The sequence below is a fragment of the Anarrhichthys ocellatus genome, unplaced genomic scaffold (genome assembly GCF_004355925.1).
Source record: "Anarrhichthys ocellatus isolate YVR2014 unplaced genomic scaffold, GSC_Weel_1.0 scaffold15, whole genome shotgun sequence".
Taxonomy (NCBI): domain Eukaryota; kingdom Metazoa; phylum Chordata; class Actinopteri; order Perciformes; family Anarhichadidae; genus Anarrhichthys; species Anarrhichthys ocellatus.
The window spans coordinates 8,527,326-8,551,048 of NW_022280045.1; the positions used below are offsets into that span (position 1 = coordinate 8,527,326).

At 41.7% G+C, this 23,723-nt stretch overlaps 4 protein-coding genes across 7 annotated transcripts; 3 read left to right on the plus strand and 1 right to left on the minus strand.

The window, feature by feature from the left end:
- Nucleotides 1-4,648: 4,648 nt before the first annotated feature.
- prdx1 (peroxiredoxin 1) lies at nucleotides 4,649-8,184 on the plus strand. 2 transcript variants are annotated; one of them, XM_031854800.1, is made up of 6 exons: nucleotides 4,649-4,735; nucleotides 5,834-5,950; nucleotides 6,164-6,317; nucleotides 6,407-6,529; nucleotides 6,726-6,856; nucleotides 7,747-8,184. In XM_031854800.1, the coding sequence occupies exons 2-6, from the start codon at nucleotides 5,845-5,847 to the stop codon at nucleotides 7,827-7,829; spliced, it is 597 nt and encodes a 198-aa protein (XP_031710660.1). In that variant the 5' UTR covers nucleotides 4,649-4,735; nucleotides 5,834-5,844; the 3' UTR covers nucleotides 7,830-8,184. The 2 variants fall into 2 exon arrangements, with proteins under 2 accessions (XP_031710660.1, XP_031710661.1); XM_031854801.1 differs by having other exon boundaries at nucleotides 4,689-4,735; nucleotides 5,838-5,950.
- A 107-nt stretch (nucleotides 8,185-8,291) lies between these two features.
- On the plus strand, nucleotides 8,292-12,188 carry zte38 (zebrafish testis-expressed 38). Its single transcript, XM_031854797.1, has 12 exons — nucleotides 8,292-9,548; nucleotides 9,771-9,915; nucleotides 10,245-10,308; nucleotides 10,475-10,511; nucleotides 10,611-10,631; nucleotides 10,723-10,749; nucleotides 10,847-10,914; nucleotides 10,994-11,142; nucleotides 11,227-11,459; nucleotides 11,578-11,626; nucleotides 11,705-11,745; nucleotides 11,891-12,188. The coding sequence occupies exons 1-12, from the start codon at nucleotides 9,498-9,500 to the stop codon at nucleotides 11,936-11,938; spliced, it is 933 nt and encodes a 310-aa protein (XP_031710657.1). The 5' UTR covers nucleotides 8,292-9,497; the 3' UTR covers nucleotides 11,939-12,188.
- aldh9a1b (aldehyde dehydrogenase 9 family, member A1b) lies at nucleotides 11,966-17,457 on the minus strand. Of its 2 annotated transcripts, XM_031854795.1 has the most exons (12): nucleotides 17,274-17,457; nucleotides 16,818-17,042; nucleotides 15,887-16,032; nucleotides 15,453-15,582; nucleotides 15,192-15,326; nucleotides 14,333-14,529; nucleotides 14,015-14,155; nucleotides 13,736-13,924; nucleotides 13,567-13,654; nucleotides 13,232-13,373; nucleotides 12,956-13,068; nucleotides 11,966-12,756 (listed from the first exon to the last, which is right to left on the minus strand). In XM_031854795.1, exons 2-12 carry the CDS (start codon nucleotides 16,996-16,998, stop codon nucleotides 12,662-12,664), a joined length of 1,557 nt encoding a protein of 518 aa, XP_031710655.1. In that variant the 5' UTR covers nucleotides 16,999-17,042; nucleotides 17,274-17,457; the 3' UTR covers nucleotides 11,966-12,661. The 2 variants fall into 2 exon arrangements, with proteins under 2 accessions (XP_031710655.1, XP_031710656.1); XM_031854796.1 differs by lacking the exons at nucleotides 15,887-16,032; nucleotides 17,274-17,457 and having other exon boundaries at nucleotides 16,818-16,920.
- Nucleotides 17,458-17,462: 5 nt separating this feature from the next.
- Nucleotides 17,463-23,536, plus strand: uck2b (uridine-cytidine kinase 2b). 2 transcript variants are annotated; one of them, XM_031854799.1, is made up of 7 exons: nucleotides 17,463-17,500; nucleotides 19,869-20,028; nucleotides 20,669-20,765; nucleotides 20,956-21,098; nucleotides 21,203-21,300; nucleotides 21,685-21,733; nucleotides 22,108-23,536. In XM_031854799.1, exons 2-7 carry the CDS (start codon nucleotides 19,890-19,892, stop codon nucleotides 22,254-22,256), a joined length of 675 nt encoding a protein of 224 aa, XP_031710659.1. In that variant the 5' UTR covers nucleotides 17,463-17,500; nucleotides 19,869-19,889; the 3' UTR covers nucleotides 22,257-23,536. The 2 variants fall into 2 exon arrangements, with proteins under 2 accessions (XP_031710659.1, XP_031710658.1); XM_031854798.1 differs by lacking the exon at nucleotides 17,463-17,500 and adding an exon at nucleotides 17,672-17,806.
- Nucleotides 23,537-23,723: the final 187 nt, after the last annotated feature.

Sequence of the window (23,723 nt, forward strand, 5' to 3'; positions counted from 1 at the left end):
GTCCAGTGTCTTCTCCGTGGAGCACTTGGGTGGCTCCCGCGTTGAATCCCGTCTTGCTATCTGCAAGTCTTCCTTTTTATAACTTGGAGCTCTCTCCCCTCCCTCCTCCCCAAGACTCCCTCCCTCGGCATGTGATTTACATGACATCATTGATTATATGTGTGTGTGCTGCGAACAACGCCCTAACTTTCTGTGTGTGGATACTCTCACTTCCTTCATTTCTGGACATGTTCGGACATCACCCCAACATCTGTTATGATCTCATCCTTTAAAGTCCCCACCCTTCTTACATCAGCTCTTTCCACCCACACACAGACTTCACTTCGTACTCAGTTATACATACATTATTATCAGTTTACATTTGTTAAATCACTTCATTCGTCCTATGTTATACATACAGTGGGTACGGAAAGTATTCAGACCCCTTTAAATTTTTAACTCTTTGCTTCATTGCAGCCATTTGCTAAAATCAAAAAAGTTCATTTTATTTCTCATTAATGTACACTTGGCACCCCATCTTGACAGAAAAAAACAGAAATGTAGAAATTTTTGCAAATTTATTAAAAAAGAAAAACTGAAATATCACATGGTCATAAGTATTCAGACCCTTTGCTGTGACACTCATATTTAACTCACATGCTGTCCATTTCTTCTGATCCTCCTTGAGATGGTTCTACTCCTTCATTGGAGTCCAGCTGTGTTTAATTAAACTGATTGGACTTGATTAGGAAAGGCACACACCTGTCTATATAAGACCTTACAGCTCACAATGCATGTCAGAGCAAATGAGAATCATGAGGTCGAAGGAACTGCCCAAGGAGCTCAGAGACAGAATTGTGGCAAGGCACAGATCTGGCCAAGGTTACAAAAGAATTTCTGCAGCACTCAAGGTTCCTATGAGCACAGTGGCCTCCATAATCCTTAAATGGAAGAAGTTTGGGACGACCAGAACTCTTCCTAGACCTGGCCGTCCAGCCAAACTGAGCAATCGTGGAAGAAGAGCCTTGGTGAGAGAGGTAAAGAAGAACCCAAAGATCACTGTGGCTGAGCTCCAGAGATGCAGTAGGGAGATGGGAGAAAGTTCCACAAAGTCAACTATCACTGCAGCCCTCCACCAGTCGGGGCTTTATGGCAGAGTGGCCCGACGGAAGCCTCTCCTCAGTGCAAGACATATGAAAGCCCGCATAGCCCGCACAGACTATGAGAAATAAGATGCTCTGGTCTGATGAGACCAAGATTGAACTTTTTGGCGTTAATTCTAAGCGGTATGTGTGGAGAAAACCAGGCACTGCTCATCACCTGCCCAATACAATCCCAACAGTGAAACATGGTGGTGGCAGCATCATGCTATGGGGGTGTTTTTCAGCTGCAGGGACAGGACGACTGGTTGCAATTGAAGGAAAGATGAATGTGGCCAAGTACAGAGATATCCTGGAAGAAAACCTCTTCCAGAGTGCTCTGGACCTCAGACTGGGCCGAAGGTTCACCTTCCAACAAGACAATGACCCTAAGCACACAGCTAAAATAACAAAGGAGTGGCTTCGGAACAACTCTGTGACCATTCTTGACTGGCCCAGCCAGAGCCCTGACCTAAACCCAATTGAGCATCTCTGGAGAGACCTGAAAATGGCTGTCCACCAACGTTCACCATCCAACCTGACAGAACTGGAGAGGATCTGCAAGGAAGAATGGCAGAGGATCCCCAAATCCAGGTGTGAAAAGGTTGTTTCATCATTCCCAAGAAGACTCATGGCTGTACTAGCTCAAAAGGGTGCTTCTACTCAATACTGAGCAAAGGGTCTGAATACTTATGACCATGTGATATTTCAGTTTCTCTTTTTTAATAAATTTGCAAAAATTTCTGTTTTTTTCTGTCAAGATGGGGTGCCGAGTGTACATTAATGAGAAATAAAATGAACCTTTTTGATTTTAGCAAATGGCTGCAATGAAGCAAAGAGTTAAAAATTTAAAGGGGTCTGAATACTTTCCGTACCCACTGTACTTTCTTTAAAATGATTACTTATTCCCCTTATCCTACTTTCATATCGAACTGTATTCCCTCATTTAAGGCAGCTTCTCTGGGATCTCAATCCTCTTTTTTGACAGATTATAGTTGATTTAATTCTGGTTTAATTTTGAAAACCAGTCTGTTAAAACAACATTTTATCTACTTCTGATTTTTTTTTTTCCACGTCATTTTTATTTCATTTCAGCTGTTTTTCTTCTAAATGTCTTTTTTTTCTGCCAAGACAGACAAGGCCAAGCAAGTCTGGACACAAGTCTGGACCTAAATTGATTATTGATAAGGCCTGCATGACTGTATGCAACTGTTTTATTAAAGCTGGTCAGTATAATATAATAAAAAAATTAGGTGGTCGTGTGTGTGCGTGTGTGTGCGTGTGTGTGCGCGCGTGTGTGTGTGTGTGTGTGTGTGGTGCTGCTGTCATGTCCTGCTGTGAGGGACAGGGATCAACCAGCTCCCCTCTGAACACCTCCTGCTGGCTCCACCGTGTCCCTGCCTCGTCAACACAAGTCTGGACCTGGCATCCAATCAACCTCACACTGAGACAACCGCACTCAACCCTCCTCACATTATCATCATCAGAGGCAACAGCTATAATTTCCCAGTAAAATCCACCAGCAGAGCAAACCACAGCTCGTTTGTATTTGTATCTTTAAATACAAGACATTTTGGGTCATTCACTTATTTGCTTTCTTGCCGAGAGTTAGGGGATTGGTACCACTCTCATGTTTAAGAGTGTAGCAAACTTCTCATCTAATTCTCAGCAAGAAAGGGAATTAGCATTTCCCAAAATGTCAAATATTGCTTTTTCATTTAATTCCATGTCAATAACACAACAGAACATTTCAGTGGTAAAACATTCTTGACTGGTTCAAGTTTTTGATTTCATGTACAAATTTAATTTAATTTTATTCCGAAAGGAATTTAAATACTTTGATATCTGTTGCTTCCATCTGTTGGGCGTGTTAGAGCTTATAACCAGCACACCTTTGATGAACACCCCACACAGCAGTGATGCATGCACCATCAATCCACCGCAGAAGCCTTTTAACATGTTGTATACCCTCATGTTAATGAATTTGGGGACACAGAACTGCTTTAAATAACCAATGTTAGCACCAGTATTTTTCACAATTTTTTTCATCCGTTTAAACTGTTTTTGATCATTTGCATGGCTGAATGTGACCACGATGAGGGACACACAAGTGCCTTTCAAACATCCTTGCAGTGGAGTAGATGCACTAATTATGTGCATATTGTGAAACGGCTGTTGAACACGGGGATACGTTTGATGACTAGCCCACCATGGAGCTTCTAACAGGAGGTTATTGTGTGGCCCCCTCTTATCTGGCCCTTGATGCGGTGCCCATGGCTACGGCATGCAAAGACATCGCTTGGTGACAGCGGAGAAAAGAAGCTGGAAAGGAGGGGCTGTTTGAGCAGATAACATCCTCTGTCTCTCCAGGTTATAGACTCAGGTGCAATAATGCAAAATAAGGTGTTCTTAATAAATTATATATATCTTATTTATAACATACTCTCTTTGTAAGAAACTGTGTGACAGTGCAGATACAGAGGCTGGTGTTCCTCAGCCTCGTCATTGAGTAAATATGGCAGTGGCCAGGAGGAAATGAAAAAGGCCTCCGGCAGCCAACAGGATAGTACAAGGTGTTGCAACAGTGCACCACCCACATGTGTCACTGTAAATACAGAAGAGCTTTGTAGTAGATTCAGGAAAAATGGAGGAAACTGGCACATGTAATGGTCTTATGGAGCTAAATATAATGAACAATATTTTAAAGTGTAATGGTCACAGTCTATCATTAATATAAATACATTGAATTTGTTGTAGTTTCTGTTATGGGGAACTCCTGTTTCTGGTAAGGAAATTAGTTCCCTCAGTTTCCTCTGAAATGCACTCTGGTGACAACAATTCACCATCATAATGTAGAAAAACACTTCAATGTAGAATGTGAGCTCACGTTTGTCTTCTTATATGTCTGAGGGTCAGTTCACAGAGAGATGAAAGAATGTGGGTTTTATGAGGTAGGGTTTTATTTCCTGAGCGGGAAATTTAATCATTGATAAGGCACTCACACTCTGCAACAGAGAGCAATGTAAAGGTCTTGTTTAATGTCTAATCATGATGACAACTGACTGGCTCTGCATCCTGGAAGAGGTTGGGTCATATGATGAAACCTCATGACTCCTGCATGCCTGTCAACTTGGATCAGGGAACTACAAGTCGTTAAAAACCAGCTGTGTTTTATTTTAGATTAATAGATTCAGTGTTGTGCATCACAACCGGCTGTAGAACTAATTCAGGTTGCCCTGATTACTGAAGATGGAGGAAGTATATGGAGGCCAGGTGTCCCACAGGGATTATTATAAATAAGTGTGAGACTTTGAATATGAAGCGTGGAGAATGTTTCCTGTGGGCCACTCCTTCTGTCGGTCTCCTCCTCCTCCTCTTTGATTTCATGGGGTTTCACAAGAGCACATTTCCCCAGAAAAGTCATTAGGAAAAGTGCAAAGTCATGATGTGTAGTGGGAAATTGGTTGAGACTGGATCTCTGGACCGACTGAAGGCGCCTGTAGTCACGTTCTGACAGAAGTATCGCGAGAAGTGAGCCTCCGTATATATTCCCTCACTCGAGTCTGCCAGTCCTCGCACTCTCTTGTGTCTGTTGGTGTGGTGTGCGAAGAACTGAGGTATGTGTTATACAATGTATTTAATTATGTTTTTTATTATGCTCTTTTGCTAGTTTGTTTTCTATCAGTTTTTTGTTTTAGTTTCGTAGCGTTAGCTGCAGGATTTACAGTTCAACAAGTGGGTTTTTTACGAATATATTTTCTTGTTCATTCTGGAAAACCTACGCGGTTTTAAAAGTAGCGATTTGAGAGTTAAAGAAAATGATCATTTGTTGTTTTGTTTTTGTTGACTGGAAGTTTCCACTGACAGAAAGGACTAAGTTACGGTTGATGGCAGAGTGGATGGTCCGGAGATATAACTCAAATCTCAGGAGAAATGTTTAGTGCTGCTGTTGTTGATGAAACTACATTGTTGTAGATATCCATATGCGGAAATACCTGTTCATTTAAAAAAAGAGAAGAAGTGGAAAAGGTTCATAGGTTTCGGTTGTTGCCATTTTAAATGCTTGGTGCTTAATATCGATCACTTTTGTTGCTTCACCTTTTGATTATTAGGACAATAATGAAAATGATGTCAACAGATATTTTGTTCTGACCAACAGTCAAAATCCTAAAGGAATTCATAATATGAGAAACTATAGAAGGGAATGTTTGGTGTTGTTGCTTGAACAATCTCCTTTAAGTCAATCCATTATCAAAATACTTTTGATATGACGATTAATTGATTACCAAGTTGATCAAATTTTGTTTGCGAACGTTATAAACAATTTCTGGCACCAGCTTCTCAAATGTGATGATTTGATGTTTTTCTATGTTACTTCATAGCTGAATTAATATGCTTAGGTTTTAAACTGTCACCGTGGGCTCTGGAAAACAGATATCTGCATTTTTTACTTTCATTATTTACAATCAATTACTTGATTAATCCAGATAATAATCAGCAGATGAGTTGTTTTGTGGAAATCATAATTAGTTGCAGCCCTCGAGCTCACAGTGCTTTTCATAAGAGACAGAAAAAATTCTATAAGAGACGTTTTTTGTCTTGTAAATGAGGAAGGGTCTCGGTTTATCCATGATTGTACACACAAAAGAAACGATGCACAGCTGTGATTATGAGAAGAGATTGTGTAACACATCGACCTGTTTCCTGTTGTCCAGTTAGACTGAAGATGGCTGCAGGCAAAGCACAAATTGGAAATCTGGCTCCAGACTTCACAGCGAAGGCGGTGATGCCAGACGGACAGTTCCAGGACCTGAAGCTTTCCGACTACAGAGGTACACCTCAACCTGTGTCTCCTGTGAAGGACAGGCTTTGATGACGCTCTCTTCTGGACTATGATTCACTGCTGCTTTGTGATCCCGCAATGTATCTAATAGACCTTCATTTACACTACTGAAGACTAGAATGAATGAGCCTGTACTTACCGCAGGTCCATTGTGACATTACAAACGCAATAGATGTATCTGTTTTCTTTTCCTTTGGTGCAGGGAAATATGTCGTCTTTTTCTTCTATCCGCTGGACTTCACCTTTGTTTGTCCAACTGAGATCATCGCTTTCAGCGACGCTTCCGACGACTTCAAGAAGATCGGCTGTGAGGTCATCGCCGCCTCTGTCGACTCCCACTTCTCCCATTTTGCATGGTAGTTACAAGCTTTACCTTTTACACACGTTGATTGTGTGGATTCACTCTGGCAAACGTGTCCTTTTTTTTGGGTTTATGCTCTCAAAGGGTCAACACACCACGAAAGCAGGGCGGTCTGGGTGCCATGAAGATCCCCATGGTGTCTGACATACGGCGCACCATCTCCACAGACTACGGTGTCCTGAAGGAGGATGAGGGCATTGCCTACAGGTGGGATTAACAATGTGGAGTTTCATAAAGATTAGAAACATTAAAACCAGCTGGAGGGAGATGGCACACTTTTCTTTACATATTAAATGCACCGACCTAAAGACGTTTCAGGCAGCGACTGGGACAACATGAACTTTCCTGCGTTCACTTATTACGTCTTTGCAGACTCGTGAACGGCTCTTTCTCTCTACTTCAGGGGTCTGTTCATCATTGACGACAAGGGCGTCCTGAGACAGATCACCATCAACGACCTCCCAGTTGGACGCTCTGTTGAAGAGACCATGCGTTTGGTCCAAGCCTTTCAGTTCACTGACAAACACGGAGAAGGTAAGTTACTGCTGTAATGTACTGCAGACCTTAAAGGGACAGTGTGTAGGGCTTCCTGGTGACAGATTGCAACCAACTGAATACCCCTCCGGCCTCCGCTCACCTCTCCCTTTAACACGAGCTGCCGAGTGCAAAACTGTGGAAACGCCATTCGCCTCGCTCAGAGGCCATCCTTACCGTAATGACACTACTTCAGGTGCAACGTAATTCAGATGGCGGTTGGTTGTACCACGGTTTTGCTCTCTGCAGCGCAAGTTACAGTAGTGTCACAAGCATGAACTACGGTGGCCTTCACGTAACGTAACAACGTGGACACACCCTCTCTAGAGCCAGTGTTTGGTTTGTCCATTCTGGGCTACTGTACACGGTGGACTCCGTGCAGAGGACCTGCTCTCTATGTAGATGTAAAGGACTCATTCTACGCTAATGAAAACATAGTTATGACTTTTATATTACATTTCTACTCATAAATCCCCCGTAATGCCACACACTAGCCCTTTAAAGTATGTGACGTATTGTTTTTGTGTCCTTTAGCATATAACATTAGTTCATTAAACCCTTCTGTTGCTGTAAGGTTAAGTTATCATCATTATATTATTTTGGATCCAAAGTTTAATTTTCAAATTGTTTTTGCGACATACATGTCAGACAGGGCAAAGACCGTAAAAAGGTTTATTCAATATTTAATATTCTTATCAGTGCTGATGTTCATGTGAACTGAGAAATTAATGTAGAAAGGAGGACAATACATTTCATTATGAGACCAAACATTTGATGCATTTCCCTGCTTCAAACCAAAGGCATCAGAGGTTATATACACTGTATATGTGCGTCATATTGGCAGGCGTCTTTGTACCGGGCCAGGACTCATTACAGGCTTATCTTTTCAGTCTGCCCGGCCGGCTGGAAACCAGGAAGTGACACCATCAAACCTGACGTCCAGAAGAGCAAAGACTTCTTCTCCAAGCAGTAACAAGCCCAGAGTCTGCAGCCTGCTGTAGGAGATTACATTTAGAGATTACATTTCCAGAGAACCAGCCGCTGTGCCTGTGGAGGAGGAGTTAGGAGACAGTTTCTGTTGTCAACATGCTGTGTGTGTGTTCAGTCGTCTGTAGAGTGAATATTGCACTTATGACCAAAGTATATCATTGTGTAATTATGTTGTGGTAATGTATGCTATTTTTACTGTCAGGCTGAGCTAAATGACTGTTTGGTCTTTCATGTCATTCCTTACTATTGTTAACATACAAATGAAGCCACAAGCACATCTCTAAATTATGTTGTGCTTTTTTTTTTTTTCATTGGAAATAAAGAAGTTAATAATTGTACTAAAGGAACATATTTACTTCAAACATCACAAAGGGAATGTTGGGATGTTTTTGATGGTGTTAGCAGTATCTAACAAGTCAGGTATATGTTTTTTGTGTACTTTCAAAATAGCACAGCATTGCGGTACTATGATTATTTTATATTTATTACAACTATTGCTTCAGTGAACAATTACAACACATAGTGAAACAAATAAAAATAAAGGTGGAAGATAACCTCCAGTCTTAAGTATCCTAAATAAGATTGAGGCTTGTGCTGAATTATGTCCATGTAAAACATTGCGACACTGAGTAATGTGTGAAGTTTAAAATACATTAGCTTTCCCTCACAGGTTACCAGATGCTTACTTGTTTACAAAATGCTCCTGCACACTGCCACACACAGGTGTTTTCACTTAATTTGGCTGATTAGTCCTCATTACTATCGCATATGAGCGTCGACTCAACAGGTTTGATTGACATCTCCTCAACTCTACTGTTTTAATTCACCTGTTGGGACAGAACAACCCCTAACTTTGACTTTTCTAAATATATGTAGTTCGGTGACCTCAACATAGCTCCACCCCACATTTTAACTTCACCTGAAAAGACCCCTGAGAGATAGACTTTTATTCTTTATTATAAAACTTCACAGCAGAAGTTTTTCCTTGCTATAGGGTGAAAATGAATAATCATAAATCATGACTGTGTTCAGGGCCCTGTATTGTGCATTGTTGACTGGCACCCTTAAATCAAACCGGGCCACCATTAATATCATTCATTACACCTGTGTTGTTGCTGCTATAGAGCTGCTAACTGAGAAGTACCTCTGGTAGTAAATTAACTCATAAAGTATTTAACTTAAATTAATAAATTGGATGTTAATGTTAATTCATGGAAGTGGATTAAGTGCAGAAAAAGCCGTTATTGTCTCATGGAAAGGTAATATCAATATCTTATTCATTCAATCCTGATGATTACGTCATATAAAGACTTATTAAATATATATTTACAAATGGACTTCCGGTCATTTATGTAGAGAGAGACGGCGATACTTTTGGCGGGAAAGACCAACTACGATATCCTGGCTAATGTTTGAGTAATTATACCGTTTGAGTAACTTTAACCTGAACTTTAACTTAAACCTGTTTAGACTTGAGATAGGCTTTTCAAGACCGCATAGAGCAACATATTACAATATTTATGTGAGGAAAGGTGCCATTACTGACATTATAGTTTAGTTCTGCGTTAGCTTGATGCTGGTGTAGCCTGTCGTCATATTTGGTTAATTAACCGTTAGCTTTAGAGATCCCTCAGCTCCAGAGGAGAAGAACATGGCCGCTGGGAAGATGTGCATCAGGAAGACTAAAGAGGAAACAGCCGAGGTTTGACCACACAACACATACAAGCAAACGACAACATGTTTATGAGTTGATTTAACGAGTTTCTGCGTTTTATAAATCCATGTTTATCATGATTATCAAGTCTCTGGGGGACACTTGACGTGGACAACTGCGCCATCGTGTGGTTTTCAAGTCCAATTTAGTCAAGATGTTTTCTCCTGTTTCTCAACGTCTTTATTTATCTGTTTTAAATCTGTTTTAAAGTGGACCGGGTTGTTCCTGAAGGACTTGAAAACACAGCAAGAGTCCCTCGTCTTCGTGAAGAGGATGATGGCTGTGGCGGTCTCCTCCATCACCTACCTCAGGGGGATTTTTCCAGAGGATGCCTACAGATCCAGATATCTGGAAGGTGACCACAGATGACCACACATGACCATAAACACCATAAATATAGTTTAGGATAAATAAGGAACATTCATGCATGTTCATAAGAATAAACCTAATGCAATATCAGGACTCGTTTTTACACATTTCATTAGTTTTTAACTGTGTTTTTCAACATAGTAATTGCAGCCTTATTGGAAACCTAGAAACCTGTAAAAATAACAGTTTAGACCTCTAGCAAAAGTAGTATAACTTTACAGAACTTGACAGGGTGATGGTGGTAAACGTTGCTTATTATCAGTAACTAATACATGGTTTTTCAAAACCTTTTTTGTTTTTTTGCCATTTCACCAGATTTGTGCATCAAAGTTTTGCGTGAGGACTGCAACACCGCTGGTGCCAGCAAAGTTGTTAAATGGTAACTATAATATTCCTGCTCTAATGCTTCCAAAACACACAGCAGTGATTTGGTCTAGCTGAGCACCATGAGTAGGAAGTGGGCAGTGATGATCAGCACTAGGTGGCTGAAGGACATTTCCTTTCCTAGCTGATGTCTTCATCCTGTTTAATCTCTTCTGTTCCAGGATGATGGGCTGCTTTGATGCGTTAGAGAAGCGGTTTGTAAGTGCATCCGTGAACACTTTTAATTTGTAATGTTTCATCTTTTGATCCATACTGCTACTTCTTTTTAACTGTTGTTCAATGTTGTCCTCTTAACAGCTCCAGATTGTATTCATCGGGGTAAGTAAATTAAGTCGCTACAGCAACATTTATAGTTAACACATTGCTTACAAAACAGAGCAGTGACTCTGTACATGTTTTTGCAATCTAGGTCTACACCAATCCAGATGAACCAAATGTAAGTTGGCCCCGAAAATACTGAAAAATGATTTTAAGATTTTGAAAAGAAACACACTATTCTGTCAAATCGTAATTCCACATTTCTCCCTTTGCAGTGCATCATTGAGTCCTACCAGTTCAAATTCAAATACACTGAGAAGGGACCAGAGATGGACATCCTCAGGTTTGGATGGAGTTTCTATGTTTGCATAGATGTGTTGGATGAAGCCTCCATATGTGATGATGACTCTGTGAAACCACAGGAACAACGATGTGAAGATCCAGGTGACGCTGGAGGACACCAAGAGAGCCTCGGTGCTGCTCATCAGGAAGCTCTTCCTGCTCATGCAGAACCTGGATGTCCTCCCCAACGACGTGTACCTCACCATGAAGCTCTACTATTATGACGACGGTAAGATGTCATAATGTCTCTTAAGACTAGCGTCATTTCTTGGGTCGCACACTGTGAACGTCTCCTCCTGCTCTCCTTTCAAAGTCACCCCAGCTGACTACCAACCACCGGGCTTCAAGGAGGGCGAATGTGACAGCCTCTGGTTCGAAGGCATGGCTGTGCACTTCAAGGTGGGCGAGGTGCAGACGGCATTTCACACCTTGAGAGTGCGTGTGTCAGCGGAACAAGGCCGGCTGGAGAAGCTTCAAGAAGGGAACCATCTGAAGGAGACCAAGAAGGCTTCTCAGAGCAATCCTCGAGAGAGGGAAACGGTCACGGTGGGTGCAGAAAGATCTAGCTCATTCCTGATCAGTCTTTGTCAGTTCTCCCATGTAACAAGGTTATTTTTGTAGCTGGTTAGTTTGCTGTAAGTTTGTTATAATTGTCTGGATACAGGATCCTCGTGAGGATACATACGACGAAGAGGATCTACCTTCTGAAGACGGTACGTCTGTGCTGCTACTGTTACAAAACTGTGAAAATACATCAAAAGGTTTACACTGTTGACTTTTCCTTCTAACAGAGTCTGCACAGTTCAAGAAACCTAAAAGACCCCTCGCAAAGGTATAGTTGTACTAGAGGCACGATTACACAGTGGAAACCTCTCATACGGATCACTATATTTCAATTGTTATAATAATTTTTAGAGAATATGATATATGATACAATGCAAACTTGACAGGTGATTGTTTCTTTTTGTCTATCGTAGAGAAAGGCAGCTGCCAGAAATCTGTCAAGGAAGAAAAGAAGGATTTAGACATTACACAAAACAAAAGCTCCGACAGTAATGTGAACACAAACATGAATTATTTCTTCATTTTATTGAAATGTTAAACACAGTTTTATGTTATGTTACAATATATTTGACATGAAAATGTGTCAAGACTGGTTCCGTACATAATTATTTTTCCCACCAGGCAGGATGTTACTGTCTAGTTCTAATTTAAACAACATTGTACAAAAAGCAGAAATGAACTGAACAATCTTGATTAATTAAATCAATACATCATTCAAGGGGCTCAATTTGTTTTGTATTTTGTGTTTATAAAAATATATTGATCAAGAAATACAGCTCGACTTGTAAACCCTTCTCTGTTGTGAAGTACAACTCTGTAAAACTGTTGTTTTGCACATGGGCGACAAAATATATCAAGTGAGAAAACATACAGTGCAAATGATCACAGTATCACAGTGGAGCTGAAATCAATCAAGGTTCAGCAATGATCTGTCATTTGATCCATTTCACACATGATAACTTTGATTCAAATGTGTTTTAAGATTCCTGCTATTCTACACAGCTAGTTGCTGCAGACTGCTTCAGTATTACATTTATTTCACATTATACAGTACAGACTCGCGCTCCTCTGATTCAGGCGTGTTCCTCATCACTTTGAGCTCTTTCCCTGAAGTGTTGTTCTGGTCCAGACCGTCGGTTTCAGTCTCTGGGTCACTGTCACATGTTCCTCTCGATGAGCGTGTCCTAGAAGAGGCTGTCCACGTCTCCCATCTCCACAAACACCGTCTTCAGCTGGGAGTAGTATTCCACCGTCACCTGTCCGTTCTCGCGCCCTATGCCTGGTGAATGTGGAGATTACAAGGAATAAAAGGAAGTACTCCAAACAATGATCAGATTAGCTACTGATGTTATTTTGTGATGGTGATGTATAAGAAACATATCACAAATAACACCTCTATAGTGCTTCAAGCAGACTAAAATGATTTTAATAAAAATAGATAACAGGCCAGTGGCGTCTAGCTTCTGGTCCGTCTGTACCTGACATTTTGAAGCCTCCAAAAGGAACCTCCACTGGAGTGATGTTGTAGTTGTTGATGAAACAGGAACCAGCCTTGAGGTGTTCCACAACACGATGGGCTCGCCTCACGTCCCTACACAAGTTGTGTTCATTTTAATAATATTTACACATCTATCAATTGTTACATTTCACTGAAACTATTGGTCATTTTGCTGCCTTCAACTTAAATCTAGATTCTTTAAGTTTCAAGACAGTCATGGTTCAAAAGTCTCATTTACTAGTGAGGTCGCCCTCACCTGGTGAAAACTCCTGCAGCCAGACCCATGGTGGTGTCATTGGCTCGCAGCAGCACCTCCTCTTCTGTCTCAAAGGACAACACAGACATGACGGGACCGAAGATCTCCTCCTTCACACAGGTCATCTCATCTGTGCAGTCGCCTGAACGAGGAACAAAAGAAAAAGACAAACACACAAAGTCACCTATCCAGACTGTATTCAAGTCAAGATGAATCCCCTTAAATCTTTGTGATGTTGCAGCCAGAGTTAGAAAAGAGGTAAAATAGGTTGCAGCACTGTACCAAAGAGTAAAAATGTGCATCATCTGAATGCACTGTATTCATGGAGGTCTTACCCAATACACATGGAGTCATGTAATATCCACCTCTGAGTTTGGGATCTGATGGTACAAAAGCTTCACCTCCGCACAGCACTGTAGCTCCCTCCAAACAGAACAATTTACAAAAAGGTCTCATTAAAGTTGCTGCACAAGAAGCAAAATTAATTATTAGGACGAGTCTTACCTCTTTCTTTGCCTGATCAACAAAGGAGAGGACTTTTTCCAGGTGTGGCCGGTTGACCAGCGCTCCCATTCGTGTGCTCTCCAGTAGTGGGTCTCCTATCTGGATGGCCCGTGTCCTCTTCACCACCTCCTCCACAAACTCAGGCAGAATATCCTTCTGGACAAAGACCCTTGTACCATTGCTGCAGACCTGTTGTTACATTTAAATCAAATATAATATGCTTTAATTTGTAGATGGGTCACATGTTGTGTCAGCATATTAAAAATATACAACATCTACCTGGCCTTGAGACAGGAAGTTGGCCATCAGAGCTCCCCTCACAGCGTTCTCCAGATCGCTGTCCTGAAAGATGAGCAGAGGAGATTTCCCCCCAAGCTCCAGAGTCACCGGCTTCACCCCCTTAGAGGCCATCTCCATAATCTGTGGGTCACATGGAAGAATAACCATCGATTGTTCTGCTCACATTTAGGATCTACAAATCCTAAATCTAGGGAATCAATCAGTTGTGTTTACTATTTAATACGCTGCGCTATTAAAACCAGTCAAAGTTGACCCGGTGTGTCGATTTTTAAGTTCTACCGTGTAAATAGCACTGACCTTCTTGCCCGTGGCCACACTCCCGGTGAAGGACACCTTGGCGACGTCTGGGTGGTGACAGAGTAAGCTGCCGGTCTCCTGGCCGCCTTGCACCACGTTCAGCAGCCCCTCTGGAGCTCCGGCCGCGGCATAGATCTCTGCCAGCATGACCGCTGTCACAGGCGTCACTGGGGACGGCTTGAACACCATCGAGTTGCCTATTTTAGACGACAGACAACAGAGTAAGACCCATTGTTTGACTTATCGAATCAACGAGAAAGCACTCAGAGATCAGACTGATGTCAAGTCAGCACAATAAGGCACATACATCAGCTGTGGTTTTAGGATAATACTTCAATTTGGAATGTTAGGCCTTATTACATCAGAAAATTATGCAATTTGTGCAAAGAAACAGACTTATGACCACTGGGATGTGACCATTAAAACACATTATGTTGCTGTAGTGCCATCTACAGGTGAAAAGCCTTTACATTTTTCAGGATTGCTAAGAGTAAATGTGCGTTTAAACTTGGCTGCAATTGCAAAGTAAGTTTAAGGGGGTGAGTTGTAGCAGTTTATAAGCCTAATAATTCAAACCTAAAAGAATTTGGAGACCAACTAAAGAAAAATGACAAAGAAAAACAAAAAACAAACTGATTCATCCAATATCCCAAAACCGTGAAACCTTTTCCTACTGTAAAGACTTACTGTTGAGGAGTTAAATGAATGTTTTAACATGTGGACATTGTGGTGTTATCAAACCAAAAACCCCTAAACCTTTTTCTAAATTCTTAAGAAATGTCACTGAATCCCTTAAAGGTAGTTTTTGAGATATTCCGCTGAATAAAAAAAAAACATAAACTTTAGTAGTATCCTTTACCACAGGCCAGGGCTGGAGCTGATTTCCAGGAAGCGATCTGGAAAGGATAATTCCAAGCACCGATGCCGACACACACTCCCAGAGGCTCCCTGCGGGTGTAGGCAAAGGATCCTCCAGCCAACTGGACATGCTGGCCTGGACAAAAAGAAGGCAAAAGTATTTTGTAAAAACAGGTATAAAAAAGGTGACATTTTTAAGCTTTTAGTTAAAAAGAAAGTGCAGACAGTGTAAATGTAAATAATATATTGCATATGTACCAACCTGCTAGGGTGCTAGCCAGCGCTGCATAGTACTCTATACACAGTCTGGCAGAGTCCACATCCAGACGGGCCTCTGTGATGGACTTCCCATTGTTGACCACCTCCATTTCAGCTATCTCCTCTCTCCTGCTCTGAACATGAGAGAGGAGTAAGTGTAATACCTTTTGTTTGTGTTAGACAAGATCTTTCATGAATGTTTAGTTCAGCTGAGTTCTTTATACTACAAGTGTTGCTGAGGTGTTGACCTCTTCAAATGGTGAGACAGTAAAGATGTCTCTGGTATTTTTTTTTTTCACATTAAATATACACAATGGATAGTGATTCCTACTCTTTAGATCTTTGTTATGCTAATGTTGGGAGGACCTCTGTCAAATTACAGACACACTGAATGATTTTGGAAACCAGGGGTAGCAAATGAACTAAACAGAAAGACACCTCAATGATACGAGCAGCTTCTATCATGATCTTCGCCCTCTCCATCCCAGACAATTTGCTCCAATGGCCAAACGCCGACTCGGCAGCCTTCACAGCCTGATCTACCTCCACAGCACCACACGGCTCCAAATGGCACAAGACTCGCCCTGCACAGTGAAACACGTGATGGTGACTACAGTGAGGTACACAGGTTAAGTATAAAACATGCTTGTTCATTTAGCTTTTACTGGTTCAAAGTCATCCTTTAATAAAGACGGAAGTTAAGTCGAGGCCTGTAAAATACTAAATGCAGCATGGCATTGACACTCTCTTTTCCGGGATGAGTGATAAGATAAGAACCTTACTTTTGTCTGAAGAGTGGGCTGCACACAAGTTGTGTACTAACGTTAGCTCAAATGGAGTCTGCATTAAAACTAGGAACCAAGCCAGAAAGAGCCTAAAAATCAAAACCATCATATTGACTCTGATGAAGACACAGTCGTGTTGAAATGTTAGTCTGTTTGCAGAATTAAAGGCTTCCCCTTGAACGTTTGCTGACCTCGAGCTGAGAAGCACCTGATTCAGCTGCATACTGCGCAGAGAACCTTGTTTCAGACATTAAGATCAATAAGATTGAAAAATCTGCAGTGTACCACAAAAGCTATAGTAGCTAGGGAGCGGCCATATTGCCCACTGAAGCTGGTCAGGGGCCATAACTGCTTGCACAAGATTGTGGCCATGTGTGACTGGATATGTGCACAAGCATGTAAAGGAGTGTGTTGCTGAAAATAAAAAAACATGTGTGCAAAGTTGACTTTCCTTGAATAAGTTAATGTCATAAATGGAAAATATATAATGTAAACAGACTATCAGAAAAGTCACCAGACAGACATTTCACACAGCAATAATCAAAGTCCAGTTATTGACAGCGTCAATATTTGTGCGGCTTTACCTGTTGCAGGTTCGTAAACATGTTCCTTGTTACATGTCTCTGGACTCGTCTGTCTCTTCCCAGCCCAGAAGTTCAGGGGGGCCTTGACGTCCACTGACCCCGAGGAGACGCATCGTACCGCCGCCGCGAGAGGAGCCGCAGCAGCGGGCAGCCGCAGGGACGCAGCGAGCCTCTGGAGCATAACGTCACTCCAAGTGGCTCTTTTGCTTGAAGTTTAGCCGTTAACTGGAAAACATTCATGCTGCTGGTAAACGTAATGCAACACCGTCCCTTCATTTAACTAAACAAAACCGACAACATTAACGTTAGAAAACGTCAAAAGGAGTTTCACGCGACTAACGGTTAACAGTTTAAAGTTAGCGACAAGTGTATAAAACTGTTAACGTGCAGACTTCTTTTTCTTCGCTTTGTCATTTGTTATGTTTCACAATTGTCTTTAACTCTGCAAAAACTTACTTGCAAGCGTCTTCCCAACTGGTGCGTGTTTTGAGGTTATAACTCTAACTTTAACGTAAATAAATGTTCATAAACGCTAATGTTCGGTCCGCGACATGATTTTGCTGTTGAGCAACCAGGAGGCGGAACAAGTGAAATATGACCGTTGCTGGAGTCTAGCAGCCATCAATGCGTAACGGACGGTTGGATAGTTTCCCTGTCAATCACAAAAAAAAAGAAATATAAAGGTAATAGCTACAAATTACTTATTTAATCGAATATAAACTTTAACGTCAACCTATGCTGAAAAAAATACATGTAAATAAATTTATGTAAAAAATATGTAGATTCATTGTCGAAGATGTCATAAAATGAACATTGGCGTTGTGGGAAGAGCCCGCCTCATTTATGTTCCAGCACAGCAGCTCTGACGATACATTGCAAGCATGGCCGGGGACAGCGAAACTCACCCAAAGGACCGTGTCGAGAACACCAACAACATTATCCGACAACCTTTTCTCATCGGTGTCTCCGGAGGCACCGCTAGCGGGAAGGTTGGCACTCCAGCTAGCTAATTTGATAGTTTTTTTTGCGAATTGCCGTTGTTTTATTTTGAGCTAATTCACGGCAGAGGTTTGTCGGTGACCGCGTGGCTACAGCGACTCAACCCCCATGCGCTCAACGTTTGAGTTTTGGTTGACAGCTCTATCATCTGTCTAACCGTCCGCTAGCACCGGCTTTACTTGGTCTGCGTTTAACATAGCATGTTGTACGTTAACGTGACTGAATTTCGCGTTTGTTCAGTTAATTTTTTCCATTTCGTACGTTAGCAGGACCACGTGGAAAGCACTGTCAGCCGTTAGCTTACTTTAGCCAAGTTAGCTGCCCGGCTAAATTCCATCACATTGGAGCTATACCGGTTTGCGCTAACGGTAGCTAGACAATGAGAGCTAGCTAGTCTCTAGGCCACCTGACGGTGTGACCTGGGATAACCGCTAACGTTAAATAAGGTTAACATGATCTAGCTAGTTGTTGGTGTAATAGTCCTAACCAACACAGGCTCTACAGATGTGTCTTGCCATCGCGTCCACGTTCTTTGTTCTGATTAGGTAACGTTAAAAGAACAAAGATGTTGACCATGCTATAAGTCTACTTTAGTATGTAATTAGCTGAAATAAGCTTCAACAAACACTTAGTTTTCACCCGCTAGTTAAATGTGATATGCCTTTTACAGTAACTTAGGCGACGGTGCACGTCACTGTGGCATAACTTAGGCGACGGTGCACGTCACTGGCGCGCACACACACACACACACACACACACACCCCCCCATGTTCCACGGATGTGGATATTTTCTATGATGTAGTTTTCTTTGTTTATGAACAGGTGTATTTTGCGACCTTTCCGTGTCACCAAAGACCGCACCTTGAGGCACTATTTGAACATAGAAGCTTGTAAGTGACGACCACAATTTAAGTGGCATTCAGAAACAAACCGTGGGATCTTTGCTCTCACTTGCGGTGTAGGTTCACATAATTAGATATGAGGGCAGACAATCTCCTCTTTTCCTCCACTCTGCTGTCTCTGGTTAAGCCCCTCCCAACTTTGTCCCAGATATCTCTGCACTGGCATCGAGCCAGTGTTTTCCATCCTGTAAGCCCCCACACAAGGTACTAAAGGAAGGGTGGTCTGTACTGTTTTGACCCCAGACTACACCAGTCGTAAGGTGACTGCTCATGGATTGGATGAAATTTTAGCAGCAATTTTAGCTCAACGTGGCAGCAATGCAGATACTATGTTTGTCGGCCTCACCGCTGAGGCTTGGGTTTTAAGGATGGGTCGGCAGTTCTGGTTGAATACAGAGAAGCATTTCTTTTTTCTATCAGTAATGAAAACAAAAGTTTAGAGACTCGGGTTGCTAAATCTAAGCATCAATTAACCCATCAATCCCTATTTACAGTACTAAACTAATATTGCCATATAATAGACTACAAACCCCCATCAAGCGCCGCCTTTGTGGAAGTGATTTACTGTTAATGCTTGCTTTTCACTTTATAAATAACAATGGATTATTTATTGACTCACTTTATGGATTGTCAATCTAGAGTTTGAGCATAAAACATTGTGCTGTAGATTGCCTTATTAAATGTCTGTGGATTTGTCTGTTCCTCTGAAATTGTTGCATTTGAGTGTGTTGACACAACCTACCCGCTATCAAGTGGGTGTGTGTGGGGGTAGGGGGGGTCCAAATTCATTGTACTACAATTGCATTTACACAAAGGCAACAGAGGCTCGGTTAACGGGAGAATGCCCAGTCAACTCTGGGTTTGAGATTCATTTGGTTGGGAAGGTCAGTGGGGACAAACATGGTGGGCCGCTAAGCATTTCACCTATGATTGTGTTAGTTGACCTCACACACCCTATTTCTGGTTGTATGCAATTGTCTGTGTAACACAAGTCTTAATTCCATTCAATTTGGACTAAATTGAAACATATATTTTTTACTCCTATTTGGGTTGACGGTTGTGAGAAATACTGGTGTTCCTGCAGATTTTTAACCACACACCCATATAAGTTTATCTTTTTTTATTTTTTTTTATTTGTCTGTTTCTGCAGTCGTCCGTGTGTGAGAAGATCATGGAGCTGCTGGGCCAGAACAAGATCGTCCACCACCAGCGGCAGGTGGTGATCCTCAGCCAGGACAGCTTCTACAAGGTGCTGACTGCAGAGCAGAAGGCAAAAGCACTTAAGGGCCATTTCAACTTTGATCACCCAGGTATGCACAGTGTATGGGATATATATATCCCCTCTGCTGGTTTGCAGCAGGCACATGTGTGCCATTCCATATCACAGATTTCATTTGCACCGAATAATTTGAAACCAGGTTCTGCAAGTGCAGTTTCACTGTGGGTTAGTGGTTTTGAAATTCTCTACCTACCTGACTTAACCCAAATTTATATTGTATGAAAAGAGATGCAATAACAGCTGAGGCTGCTTTAGGACTACACAGATTTAGATTACAAGAACTTGCAAGTTCAAATAAGCAATTTACCAAGATGACATAAAACATTTAAATCAGACTTGTGTTCAGCAGCATGCATTGCTGCCATGTTGATGATCACTGCGTCTTGGCAGAAGCATAAACTCCATTTTTGGAGTCTGACTTTGCCCTCTGAAGTTCCTGCTTCCTTTCTCGGCTGGTTTTAACTCCCCACAGTCAGCAGGCCTTTCTCAGAGGCAGCTGCTCAGAGACTGAACCCAACACCTGATACAGGATAGGGATTCCTGGGTTACCAAACGTGCAGTGTGGGGTCCCACATGGGCATTGGCGCACACCAAGCCGGTTTAACTGGGACTAAGTTACACAACGTCTCACAAAGATCCCAACTGAGCGTTTTGCCTTTTCTTTTCCTCAGATGCCTTTGACAGTGAGCTGATGAAGCAAACACTCAAACAAATCCTGCAGGGTGAGACTGTCCAGATCCCAGTTTATGACTTTGTCACTCATTCCAGGTGAGCACCTATCTGTAACACTTCACAGTTGCTGTTTGGTCAACACCCAATATTGTGTTCTAGCAGAATAGATTACCACTAATGGTAGTGTTGAACCAGTTCCCGATTAACTTGATTGTGTAATTGGAACATTTACGTGCCACATGTCTGAATGTAGTCACTGACAAAGAGGAAGAAATCTGTGTTTCAGGAAAGAGGAGGTTATTACGGTGTACCCGGCTGACGTGCTCCTGTTTGAGGGCATCCTCATGTTCTACTCGCAGGAAATCAGAGATCTGTTCCAGATGAAGCTGTTTGTCGACACAGATCCAGACACACGGCTCTCTCGCCGAGGTGTGTTGTGAGAGTTGAGTTAATGCACAGAGGGTGTAGAGCATTGCACCCCTTAACTTGTGTTGTGTTTAATGTCCGGTATTTATATTTTTGTGTCGTTTCAGTTCTTCGAGACATCAGTGAGCGTGGGAGAGAGCTGGAACAAGTGCTGGCTCAGTACATCACTTTTGTCAAACCAGCCTTTGAGGAGTTCTGTTTGCCAGTAAGTGATGTTCCCACCGTACAAGCATCTGTGCATGAGTCCAACTGATACACTGGGGTGCCCAGCATCATCAGCCAGTTTTAGCTTGGAACAGATATATTGGTTTTAATGTCCGCTCTTGTGAATCAAGAACCTGCAGTACAGAAAGGCCAAAGGCACAATTGTTTTAAGTGTTGTTTAACCAGACAGCACTGTTTTAATTTTGACTGTAGAATTAGTTCATATCTAGGTCACAATTGTATTTTATTTATTTATTTATTTTATTTATTTTTTTTAAAAATCTACAAAGTATCTGTGTGTCTCTATTGTGCAGTGTATAAGTGCATCTGATCATCACAAATGTTTTTTGGCCAGTAACTGTGACCGTATCTTTATTTCTACTAGACAAAGAAGTATGCAGATGTGATTATTCCACGAGGAGCAGAGAACCTTGGTATGGACAGTTATTACGCACTACTCCTACATTACATTTTTATTGGTCATCGGTTGGGTTTGAAGACTACAAGTTTTAAAATGAGAAATATCTGGGGATGTGTATTAACAATGAAGTAAGCTTATTGGAGCTCTGTAGCTTCCTCCTTGCTACTTGAGCTCCATGGCTTGAGGCTACATTAGCTGCTATTAGCAATAAATCACCAAAATGTCTGACTAGAAAGTTGCATTGTAGGTAATGTAGGCACTTTGGTTCTGCCGCATTGCTTTAGACACTTTTTCTTCATCTCTCCAGCAGTCTGACATGTTACAGGGGTGCAATGCTAAATCGGTGGGGTGCTCTGTGTAAACATCTGTCTTCCTCATTTCCTGCAGTGGCCATCAACTTGATAGTACAGCACATCCAAGACATTCTGAACGGCGGACAAAGCAAGCGGCATAACGGCTGCACTAACGGCTGCACGAACGGCCACAGTACTCCACGTCAGCGACGGACCTCGGAGTCCAGCAGCCGGCCTCATTGACTTGGTCACACCTCTCTTCACAGGCGGAGAGGGGTGTGGAGGCGTTGCGCTGTAAAGAATGCCTGTTGGCATTCTTGTATTGGAAGAGAGGGAAAAAGAGATGCGAAAAGAATTGAAATGCCTTTTATTATGACTTCTCTTGTTATTGGGTACTTTCATTGTAATTATTGAACTTGGAATTTTTATTTTTTTTTTGTCAGCGTGTTAAGAGGAGTTGTTGTTCTTGTGATGAGACCATGGGTTAAAAGTGACCTCATGCATTTTCCTCCCAAATTACATTTTGTTTTTTATGTATCCCCTGCTGCTCCATGGTAAATCGTGCCGCTAATGAATAAAAGAGGGCAACCCTTTTTCTTTATTGCAATCTCTGATAAAACTTGAATCCCTAACAGCAGGGGAGACTGATACATGTTTGGTTGGGTGCCAGACGAGAAGGATGCAAATTACAACATGAGTTAAAGAAACCAGGATTGCACTCTGTATTTGTACCGACAATCTTGGGAGTGTTTCCAATGCTTTTCTTGGTATTTAAGTCCCCTCGTCTTGTGTTTCACTCTGTTTACTACAAAGTACCCACCACACTGACTCTGTACAATGACTGCTGCAGCAGCGGCACGCTACATTATTTTAAGCACTGATTGTCAGGTGCAGAATCATGTGACATCCAGATCAATGAAGCCAAAGGCTGGGAGGTTCAGCTGACCATTGTGTTCACCCAGTCGAGTGTGGGTACTGTTGCACTTTAGGGATACACTCGCCTTCTAATTAATTACAGTGCTGATGACTCCCTATCAAAACTAATTTACACAAGCACTATTTTGTTAATGAGAACTATGAGATGGTTCTTTAAATATGGATGTATGATTTACTTAAATATTCCTAATTTTCAATGGATAGACTAGCATTCATGAGAGAGCCCTTGAAAATACGATTAAGATATGTATATACTCAGGTTGGAAAAAACATTTTCAAATGCCAGAAAAGAGTGTTCAATGCCACAGCAGTATTAGTTTTCCCAGGTGTGTGGCCATTAACCACCAAAACCCACCACAATGCCTCTGCAAAGTTGCCTCAGGTTAACATGTACAGTAAGGATCCATGCTAAAAGCCAGTTTAAAGGTATAATAAACTCTCGAATCAACTTTGTATTCCACTTGCTGTATTTATTGTGTATAGATGAATGAATGAATTTGTACCAGGAGATTTGTACTGTAGGCTGTGGAATGACTTATTACAATGAGACAATTCCTTAATGGTTAATAAAGTGATGCAGCCGAGTGTCTTTGTCTGATGTGTGATTATTTGTTAATAAGCTTTAATGTGACTAATATACATGTGTGAATGTATCATTTGTGGTTATGCGAACAAAGACTTCTCACTGTGAAGTAGTGTTGCACGGGGCGCCAATAAGTAGGTCATTCAATGTACTTTTATTGTGTCCACTAGAGGGTACAATTGACTGGAGTT